Source organism: Maniola hyperantus, chromosome 5, assembly GCF_902806685.2.
Source record: "Maniola hyperantus chromosome 5, iAphHyp1.2, whole genome shotgun sequence".
Classification (NCBI taxonomy): domain Eukaryota; kingdom Metazoa; phylum Arthropoda; class Insecta; order Lepidoptera; family Nymphalidae; genus Maniola; species Maniola hyperantus.
This window is the reverse complement of record NC_048540.1, coordinates 6873682-6884659: the sequence shown is the minus strand read 5'-3', so window position 1 is coordinate 6884659 and position 10978 is coordinate 6873682. Positions and strand designations below refer to the sequence as shown.

Sequence of the window (10978 nt, the reverse complement as noted above, 5' to 3'; positions counted from 1 at the left end):
AACGACGGCACTAACCTGGCCGCATTCCAACAGTTGCGAGCATGCTGCCACACTTTCTTTTACTTTGAACTCGAAAAATATAGTTAATATACCTATTTTGATAATTCATCAAAATTTCTTTAAAATAACATATAAACGAAGGAACGAAATAGGAGCATCTGTGGTATATAAAGTCACTCCGAGCTCAATTTACGTCCTAATCTAAATAACGTAGGTACCTATTCGATAAGCACTCCATACGCTGCCTTTGACCGTTTAAATTCCTTCAAATAGATGGCAGCACTGAAAATATTTGACATTCCTTGCATTCCAATCGCAGTGGGCTCGGCTCAAATGTCAAACGCGACTATTTCGTCAACAGAGTCGTGGCGCGGTAGTTGGATTTTATAAAATAACAACAAATACTGCAATAGTTTTCATAAAGGAAAATGGATATAAAGCGGTAAAACTAAGTGCATTGCTCCACGTCGCAAAGTTATTGTTACAAATCGTGCTATTCCGGCGAATGTTTAGTCGTGTAGTTTGAGCGAACCGTTTCATATTGATTTTTATTCTTTGCCGGTTTTGTAACATTGTTTTAGAGATAAATATATTTTGATAAACTATTAGAAATTAAATAAACTCAGTTTTGTGTAGAAATAAGTTAGCTATTATAAAGTGTTATACGTATAAAAAACTTTCGGTCCTGCATTGTGCTGTAACGTGGGAAACAACGTAAGTATTAAATTATAAAGTGTTACATTCTTGTACAGTCATACTATTCTTCATTGCATTGTTACAGGTTCCCTAGCGATAAATTTACATTTAAATTGTGTGCTGTAACGAACATTACATTCCATGTCGTTTTATGATAGCACAGAGCGGAGCTGATACCACATTACCTCCTACTTCGTTACACGTAAGAGGAGGATTCTGTTTTTATTATTTTAAATAAAGAATCGTACAACGCAATTATTTATACGGATAAGAATCGTGAGCATCAAATAAGCAGCTATCAAAATAAGTACGAGCAAGTACATAGGTAGGTACCTACCGGTTTGATTTACGAACGCGCCACGCAAAAAATCTGCCGCTAGTCGGAGCGGGGGCATTCGGTGAGCACGGCAAGGAATCTCGCGAACATAATAGCGTGGAATGCGGCTGATATACGCCTTTAGGCATAAAGTCACACTATAGACTTTTTGATTTATCATTTGTCATCCTGCTTACACTAAGACTAGGTAGTTGGTTGCGACGAAAAGACGAAGAGATCAGAGAAATAATTTTGAAGGGTAGGTATGGGATGAATATGCTACATGAAAAATAAAGAACTCATTTTGACGGGTTGTAGAAAATACAAGTGCTTGTTTACGTCCACCGCCCATTTCACGACGAAAATTCTAAAATTAAGAAAAAAAAAAATATTGTCTAGTAAGATGTCGCAAGTGTAATAATCATACGCTAAATAGGTAGATATTCGTGACACTCGCGGCCCCAATGATAAGAGCTCGATAATACTCCACCCGATTACTCAATGTGACCCGTAGGCCGCACTGTGATCGCTGGATGCAGCTTCAAATCCGTGACGCAATCTGTTTTCATCTGAATACGGTCTAGGTAGGTATTTTATTATTGATTTTATAAGGCCATATCGCACAGTAATGTACCTATGTGCTTAGGAATTTAGGTAGGTCTAAGTACTCAATACTACTATAATATATACAACTGCGTATAGGTACCTAATCCAGTTTGATAAGCACAAGTTATATATTTTATTTACTTAATATATTTAATAGATAGGTGGATTCTTACAGCATTATCACTGTAACGCAATTCTTTCTTACTGCAGCTGATGAAAAAAAATTCAGAATTGTTGTTTTATCTGTGCATAATATGTATGTACAATATATACTAAGTACAGTTGTATTTAACTCACTATCTACTGCATTCGTATCTACCTACTAGGTACTATCAAGATTCATATATTTGTTACTCGAAATACATACAAAAAATTAGAACTAGGCAAGGAATTACATACAAGAAACGAAAATACAAGATATTTCAAAAACACACCTATGAATACACATAATTGTAATAACTAAATAGATGCTTTAAAAATGTAGATTGAAGATAACCGTCACTGTACGAGTGGTCTTGGGCAGCCATATAACTGTTGAACATCTGCCAGTCCCCGACCCTTTAAAGACACGTGCGCAAGCGCAGCAGGGGTGGTAAACGTCGTAAAATACAAGCACCATACCCCAAATGCGGGCATTCCTATAAACCCAGTGTAACTTAATTTAGACTTTATTGTCAAACGAAAAAGTTTAAATTAGCTTGTGTGACGAGTCGTGTTAAAATAGATTATTATTTTTACCACACGGAATGTCAAGGTTCGATCACTATGTGACTCCTTTTGGAACTTTCAGGTGTCACTGGTTTAAATGCCTGTTTTGTTTATACTGCAAATTTTAATTAATAAAATTCTAATGTTAAACAAGAAAACTGGCGAATTTTATAAGCTGTTTGACGATGCTATAAATATCAAGTTTTCTCCATCTATCAGTTCACATGGTTTTTATGAAATAAAATGTAGGCATTAAAATGCATGTTTCCAAGGAACAACAATGGAATTTAGCCAATTATGCGTCGTAGCTATTTCGCAGCACATTTTCTAATTAGTCTTAATAAAATGATTCAAACATAACAATCAAACGATCTTCGTCGGAGATTTCTCTGATGCGAACTTAACCATGAACAAGTTTCACAGTTTGATTTTGTCGATCATTATCATCAAGGAGCTTTCTTTAAAATTATGCTTGGAGGTTAGTTGAAGAAAACTCTTGCGGTTATGACCATCTTCTTCATTTCTAAGTAGCTATGTCTGGACTCAGATCCATTCTTTTACGTCGTCAAACAATTTCTTCCTAGGTATCAAGTGTCAACCAGGTGGTTTCTTGTATTCCAAGGATCAACAGCTAGGAGACTCGTTTTATATATTATAACGAGGATCTATACATAAATACATATTAGTTCTTTCTTTCTTTCTTTTTTTAAGAAAGAATATTAGCCAAGTTTATCAAGCTGAAATTGATTGATATGTAGTTACAAAATAAATGTGGCCTAAATGTGGCAATTATGGTCAGCTTTCAGTTTTGGTTTGGAATTTTAGATCATGATGAAATGTAATAAGTATGACTTAGCAGAATTTAATTAGGTATGAATCTCCTTCTTCTTGGACACCGATGTTCTTGGGCCTTACCTACGTAAGACAAACAATATTTTTATGAAAATAGCCCCTACCACGATAAGACAATCCAAGACATTACAATAATATTGAGTACTACACAAGGTCAATAACCACTTAAGTATATAAAATAGGAATATGGAAGATTTTCATATTTTTACGAAAAAACTATAGGACGCAAATATAAAAAAAATGCTTAGGAATAAAATTTTATGTAAAGTTATGTCAAAGCGTGAAATCACGTTTAATGCATCAGTTAGGTAACGTAGGGTACGTACTACGTAGGTACCTACCTAGTTTTGTTTTGATTTAGCCAACTCTACAATTTAAATTATGCCGAATCTTTTGTCTTAACTTTAGGATTTCTCTAAGAAACGCTTAGAGACTAGAATACTAGAATCTAATTTGTGCAGCAATAAGTAATTATTTTATTGAAGCATACCTACATAATAGGTATGTTTTATTCGCTTTTTGTTAAAACGTTAAAAGTGTTATTTAAATATTATTATGTTTGAAATATGTTTTATTCTCTTTCTGTTCAAGCCCTCAAAGTAATGTATAAATGCTAGAAAACTATTTTATATTTAGTTATTTAAGAAGGTGGACGAAAAGTGAACTTTGAGGTCGAACCCACAAAAATTTAATTTTTGTTATTTTACTATAATTTTTTTAATAATATAGAATATCATATTTATAAGTATCAGATGACTAACAAACCAGTTGATCACCAATAGCTTCAGTTTTAGGAAATAAAACTTTTTAATTTTACTTTTGAGATTCAAACTGGAAAACTTCAATCTAGTCGATATTCTTCGTTTTTCATAAGATAGAACCCAAAAAACTATAAATTTGATACAGGTAAGGACATTAGTTTAAACATAAATAACTAATTTGTACTACCTAGTAAGCGAATGGCTGGTCACAAGCATTAGCCAGTTAGGTACTCCCACAGCCTAGAGATATTATGATACAGTTCGTTAACGGACATATTATCTAGTCAGAGACTGCTTTGCAGAGAGAGTTTTGCGTACCTAGTAAGTAACTAGTGGATCAGTAGTTATTAGTTGTCTCACTGAAAGCATTTAGACTGTGGTACCTATAACTACTTGTAGTTAGTTAAGATGTTCAAACGCTAACGTCATATCCATAAGTAAGTTCCTAATAGAACCTTATGCGATACATAATAACTAGTTCCTGTTCCGTTGAACGGCTTCGTGACCAAGCACCGATGACATAGAGCTATAGAGTATAGAGGTACAACAGGCGCCAAAAACGCCTCCATCTAGTTTGGTACTAAAATGATGCCCACGACTCCATCCGCGTGGATTTAGGTTTTTAAAAATCCCGTGGGAACTCTTTAGTTTTTCAGGATTAAGCTATGATCTTTGTACCCAACGTCAAAATCGGTTAAATCTATCCGTGAAAAAGTAACAGACAGACAGACAGCTAGTTAGCAGACAATTAGGTAGTTAGCTATTATCCTGGAGCCGGACATATAAAAAATTTAGGTGCCTTTCTGCTCAATCAAAATGAATACATTACTTATAGTCCGTACAAAATTTGTGAAAAGTCCCTGGGCGAGGTTCGCTCCTTAATACTGTAAAGCCCGCTCTGCACTCGCATTGCGTAAATATATAACAGAATATGTTGGATATAAGCAGGTATTACTTTGCAGAACTCAATACAGACAATATTGCGGCTATACAAAGAACCACAGAAATTCGCCATAAACCGCCAAAATAATTACAAAGTTACAACGTGGGGATGCAATATGAACCGCCCGCCCGCCCGAATGCAAACTATACACACCATCAACACACAATGACACAACCCCACACAAATCTTCTAGAACACACTCACAATTCTCAGGCGATGAAGAATGAAGAGTAGACTCCACAATGAACAATTGCAAGTTTGGCTGTTTTGCTGATTAAGTGACACAGATCATGACAATAGTTTGTGTGTGGATTGTTTCGTGGCTTTGTGCAGGTATGGCACTTGTGGTTCGCGACATTTTACGTCTGATATTGGTGTGTTGTCGGCAATAAAGGGACTGAACTAAAGTACGATAAACTGCGAGTGTAGAATGTAGAAAAATTATCAGATGGGCGCTGCGTTTATATTTGTCGCACAGAAATCACGCGCGAATCGCGGTCCATTCAAAATTAACGGCAGTGATTCGTGCGTGAGTATAGAGCGGTCTTGATAAGCAGTTTTTCAGAATAAAAGTAAATTACTTAACTAGAAGCAAAAAGAACTTAACAGAAAGAAAAAACATGACACGTCTTCATAAATAACAAAATAAATCGGTATTCATAGGTACTAATTAAGGAAATCTCTGGTTGCGTGATGCAACAAAACAATGTGTAAAAGCCTGCTAAATATTTAACTAGTTTTTGTCAATAAACATAATTTTAACTGGGTGATCTAGGTAGCTAGTGGATTCCGTGATATTGTCCTTGATATTGGCAAGCCGTATATATATCTATTAAACCTCGTCTTGAAAGATAATACCGACATATCATATTTTTACAGCGCAAATTTTAATAAATGCAACCCTGGAATATAAGTTTCACAGGTATACTTACCAACAAAGTTTTAAAATAAAACCTAAAGTTCAATCAAATATTAATATTTACCCCAAATGGTTGGTTTATCTATAATTCTATAGCCTACAAAATAAGGTACCCCATCCATCCCAACCCAACCATCGTAAACACCATTCAGCCGGGACCTAATGCTGTATGGACCACACATTCTTCTCCTTTGCTATTGTGACAGTATTAAAGCAGATACCTAAGTTAAATACAATTTCAATGTTACTTTTTGTTTTAACATTTATAGTGGGTTAACTGATCTATTCGGTCGTAGTCGGCATACCGGTTAGATACCTACATACTCTCGACTCCGCCTCCGGGAAAAATTCTATTGTGGTTAATGTACCAAATTCTTCATCATTAACGCCAGCCGCCGTACTATCTAAACTACTAACTATGTAGTTATAGTTGGCTTAGTTATTTCATCCGCGGACAGTGAACTTATTCGGTTTTTTAATTTAGCCGTCGTCGTCTCAACAACATAGTCCATCATAAAGATAATATAATCATCTGTCAGGCTGCTAACCTTAGCAGTCAGTTTAGATGATGGGTTCCCAACGAGTCACACTCAATCGTGTCACAGTGTTACTCGTTGGGAGCTCATCGAAATTTTTCTCCCATCGAGTCTTCTTTCTGGGTGTTGAAACTGGAGTCTCTCGCTAACAAACCATATAGCGCCATGCACAAGTAGACCGTACAGTCGTCGACTTTTGAAAGTAATAATGTCATAGGTACATTTTATTATGGCCACATTCCGGGAATTTCACGTCATTTATTACACTCATTAGGATTCATCGGCGGTTTATTTATATGAAATTATGTCGGATATACCTCTATGCGTGGAATGTCCCTAATCGCTCACGATGTTTAATGTTTATTTGATAACAATATACGAATCATTAGCTACTATTGAAAAACGAGGTTGTAACATAAATTGTTTGCTGTTTGTTTCTGCAGATGGCTCTAAATTCATAAAATACGTCGATAGTAAAATCCTATTCACCATGGGATTCCAACATCAATGATCATGATCAACATATTGCATTGCCGGCCTACTACTAAAACCGACTTCACAAGGATGGCTAATAAGAAACCACCTATATAAATCACTATTTATTAGCTACTAGCTGATGCCCGTGACTTCATTCGTGTGGATGTAGGTTTTAAAAAATCTCGTAGAATTCTTTTTTACATGGGCATAGTTAAACACCTTTAAATCACTTTAGTCCATTTCCCCGTCGTGACTTAATTGAAGGACGAACCAACAAACAGTCACTTTCGCATTTATAATATGGTTAGTGAATAGTGATCTACTTACTTATCTATTCAGCACTTTTTAAGTTAAGACAAATTAATATAAAATATTATAATTATTACACCACACCGTCTTTCATATTTTTAATTTGAATAGAGTAGGGACGCGTACGTAGTAGGTACGTATCTCGGCATAAAACCCCATGTATGATTCTGGCCCCTAACTTCCTAACCCCTCTTCACGCATCGCAGCTGCCTAGCGCTTCATAGATTTTTGAATAGAGCTTTCTAACTACTCTATAGTACCTACTTACTTAGTTTACTTTTTACTTAACTCTTTATAAATAACTGTAAAGTAATAATAAGAAATATGTTTTTTGTAAATTGTTTTTGAATAGCAATCAGGGTTGACGGACGGCACCAGGCAGGCAGATGATTCGAAAATACGAGTTGTGAAAAAAGGTTTAGAATAGACAGTGTTTTGAACAACTGATTAAGTTGTTTTCAATTCTCCCACGATCATTATTTAAAAAAAAAAGATATATTAGTTATAGTCTTGTAGTCCAATAAAAATAAAACATGTAAGTATAGGTGCCTATTTATTTAATTCCATTAGGTCATACTAAATCGCAGCATATGTTTGTCAAGTGAACTATTTGTGTCAGTATAATCAAATCATAATGTCACATTTTGAACTGGCAGCGAGCAGCCGATCTGCGATAGTGCTTCATTGGCCGTGTTCCCGCGCGCTCTAATCGGTATGCATGCTGTGGACCAAGTTCTATTAGGATAATATTTAAGAAAATCCGTATTTACTACCCATATGGTCGGTGAAGTTCTAACAGTACGTAAGGCAAAAAAGTCCACTTTACAGGAGAGTAATAGAAAAGTAAAATATTCGTTAGCAACCCTTACGATATGATAGGTATGATGTATAAGTTACTGACGAAAAAACTTATGATTCTGATTTGTCGAATGAAAGCGGGTGAACTATCTTCATCGAATGGTTAGAATGTTAAAACCCACCTAAAATGACTTACGTACTGTTACAACTTCATTTTGTCCCGAATAATCAAAGAGTTCCCACGGGATTCTTATAAACCGAAATCCACGTGGACGATGTCATGGACATCATCTATTTGGCATAGAAAATAGAGATAGCTTGCATCCTGGAGGCGGAATAGGCTACTAAGAAAAAATAAAGAAATCCCACGGAATTAAAAATAAAATTAAATCACGCGTACGAAGTCGCGGGCATCATCTCGTACTACAGTCATGATTGGTCAATAAGCATTCTTCAACTTTACTAAAGGTCCAGTTGCATGATAAGTAGGTAAAGTAAATTTTGACCGAAGGGTTGCATAAGTAAATTTTTGATAAGATATGAATAGGTGCTGACTTGTGCAACCCACTTTACTTTTTATTGGTGGCCAAAGTTTAAAGGTAACCATAACGTAACCTTAACTGCATGTTATGCAACCATTGGGTATAAAACCAAAATCTGTATTCTGCTCAAAATTACAATAAGTAATATTATCTTAAAAGTTAAGCTTAAAAAAATTCAGAAAGGATGACAAATCCTCAGTTTTCATCATGACTGACGGACTAAAGTATTTCTGACAATTGTAACGCCACACATTTGAGCCAACCCGAGCCAATCCGAGCCAACCCGAGCCAACCTATGTGAGGCCGGCTAATCACTGCCAAGCCGGTCTATCACAGCCAATGACAGCGAATCACCGCCAACCGCAGCCAAACAGCGAATCACAGCCCACCTACCGGACGCCTTCGGTAGGGATACATCTTTAAAAAGCCATGAGAGCTCATTTCGTGAGATATTATTGTACGTAACACGGTGTCAGCTAAAACTATGCCAGTTTGTGTTCTAAATATTAGTTAATCGGTAAATTCAGTGTAAGTAGAAATTGTGACAAGTAAATCAATGCAGATTAATAGTGATATAAATAAACAGTAATAAATACATCTGTGTAAGCAAAAACTAATGTGTTGTAAATAGTATAAAATATTAATCAGTGATTGTTATTGCGATGAATGATTAATAAATAAATTGGAGCGATTATACTGCTTGCTGGTTTTTATTTAACCCACTGCTTCACAATAATATTCTAGAAACGCCATTATAATTTACTTAAATTATTTTACCGTTTATTGATTACCTACCCGCTTTATTTGTAATCAAGGAAGTATAAATAATTCCCTCGTTTATCACTTGGCCCATAACCAGACATGCGCTCCGATTCTACTTACTTGTACCTATACTCTTTGTCTTCATCTTATTTACTCGATTTCGTCGTCTGTCAACCGTCTAGCCAGGTGCCGAGTCGTATTCTTTGTTCTAATTTATTCATTTTTTTTTTAAATTCAGATACAAGTTAGTCCTTGACTGCAATCTCATCTGGTGGTAAGTGATGATGCAGTCTAAAATGGAAGCGGGCTAACCTGCAAGGGGTATATAGGGTAAATGATGATATTTCTCGCCTGTTAAACAGTATTATCAGAGCAATAATAAACAACAACGTCGTTCACAACATGTATGACGTCCCAACTACATCCACAACTCTTTTGTAATTTGTCCCCATCTCTTATTTACTCGATTCCCGGCCACCACGGTCGTCTGTCCACCGTCTAGCCGTTTACATACAGTGGAATTTTCGCTCCGGTATTTGCATGCCACTTTATGTATAACCGACGACGCCGACATTCATTCGCCGAGCCAAATATTTTTACGTGCTCAGACGAGAATTGTTTCCGCTTTTGAAAACTCGCGATTTGATTCGACCTCACAACTCACAAGCCACAACATCGTTCTCGATTCTTGTAGTGTGATTTTTATCGGTGACGGATGAAAGAGCTCGTTATTTCAATATAGGTACTTACATTGATTTACGGCTGAAATTAAAAATCAATTTATCTGTAATCTGTCGAGAAGTTACTCATCAACACTGTTAGTTGCTAAATAACCTATCGAGTCTACCGACAGATTAAAGATGTGATTGATTATTAATTTTGGTCATTAATCTTTCTGCAATATGGAATTTCCTTTGACAATAATAGACTAAAGAAGCCGACTTCCGTTTCACAAAACATTGTGATATCTCACTGTGTGCTCATACTATAATTTCAAATTATATCTAGTCTATGAAACTATTTGGGTGGTAAATACGAGAATGTTTTGTGAAATTAATGTTGAAATGTAATATTTTTCAGGTATACCAACATGGAGAAAGTAGAGTCAGCGTTGGACGTGCTATCGCGCGCTGCGACCATGGTGCAACCTTGCCCTGCGTATCCCGCCAGTGATTCAGAAAGCTTCGGTAAGTGAAGGAAATTCACCCAATCAGCCTACATATTGTATCTATTGCTGATCAAAGGTCTCTTTTTTAAATCTTTATTTTTAGCCGAGGCTTTATCTGATCAAAGGTATTTTTAAGAACGCGCTAGGTTCTAGGTTCCTACACACCGCACGGTCTTCCGCTTTCCTCATCCACCCATATTTTTTTGAGGTCGTTAACGCTCGGAAATTTAGTTAAGTACCTACATCATGTTCTGTATGTTTTTTTATTGTTTATAAAATGCAAAGTTACCAGTTCCTTAATTTGGTGTTCCTAGTTCCTACTAATGTTTGGGGTTGTTAAATTCTGTTAAAAAAATCCCGGTAACGCATTACCGGTTCCTCCGGGTGATGCAAATTTTTAACATATTACTGGTTCCTCGTAGTCGGGTATGTGGCAAATTTTCATGGGCGGCGATTATCCTTTCTTTAAAAAAGCTTTTTGGTTCTTTATCCCCACCCATCATCATGGTCATTATCAACCGATAGATGTCCACTGCTGGACATAGATATCTTGTAGGGAATTCCATATGTCACGGTCTTGCGCCG

General features: G+C 36.1%; 1 protein-coding gene across 1 annotated transcript in view; it reads left to right on the top strand.

Moving 5' to 3' along the window:
• Positions 1-316: 316 nt before the first annotated feature.
• Tgi (Tondu-domain-containing Growth Inhibitor) overlaps positions 317-10978 on the top strand; it is a 41259-nt gene continuing 30597 nt past the window's right edge. Inside the window, exons 1-2 of the mRNA XM_034968538.2 lie at positions 317-714; positions 10306-10412. Coding sequence (XP_034824429.1) covers positions 10316-10412 — 97 coding nt within the window. The 5' untranslated portion in view covers positions 317-714; positions 10306-10315. The remainder of the gene's footprint in view (positions 715-10305; positions 10413-10978) is intronic.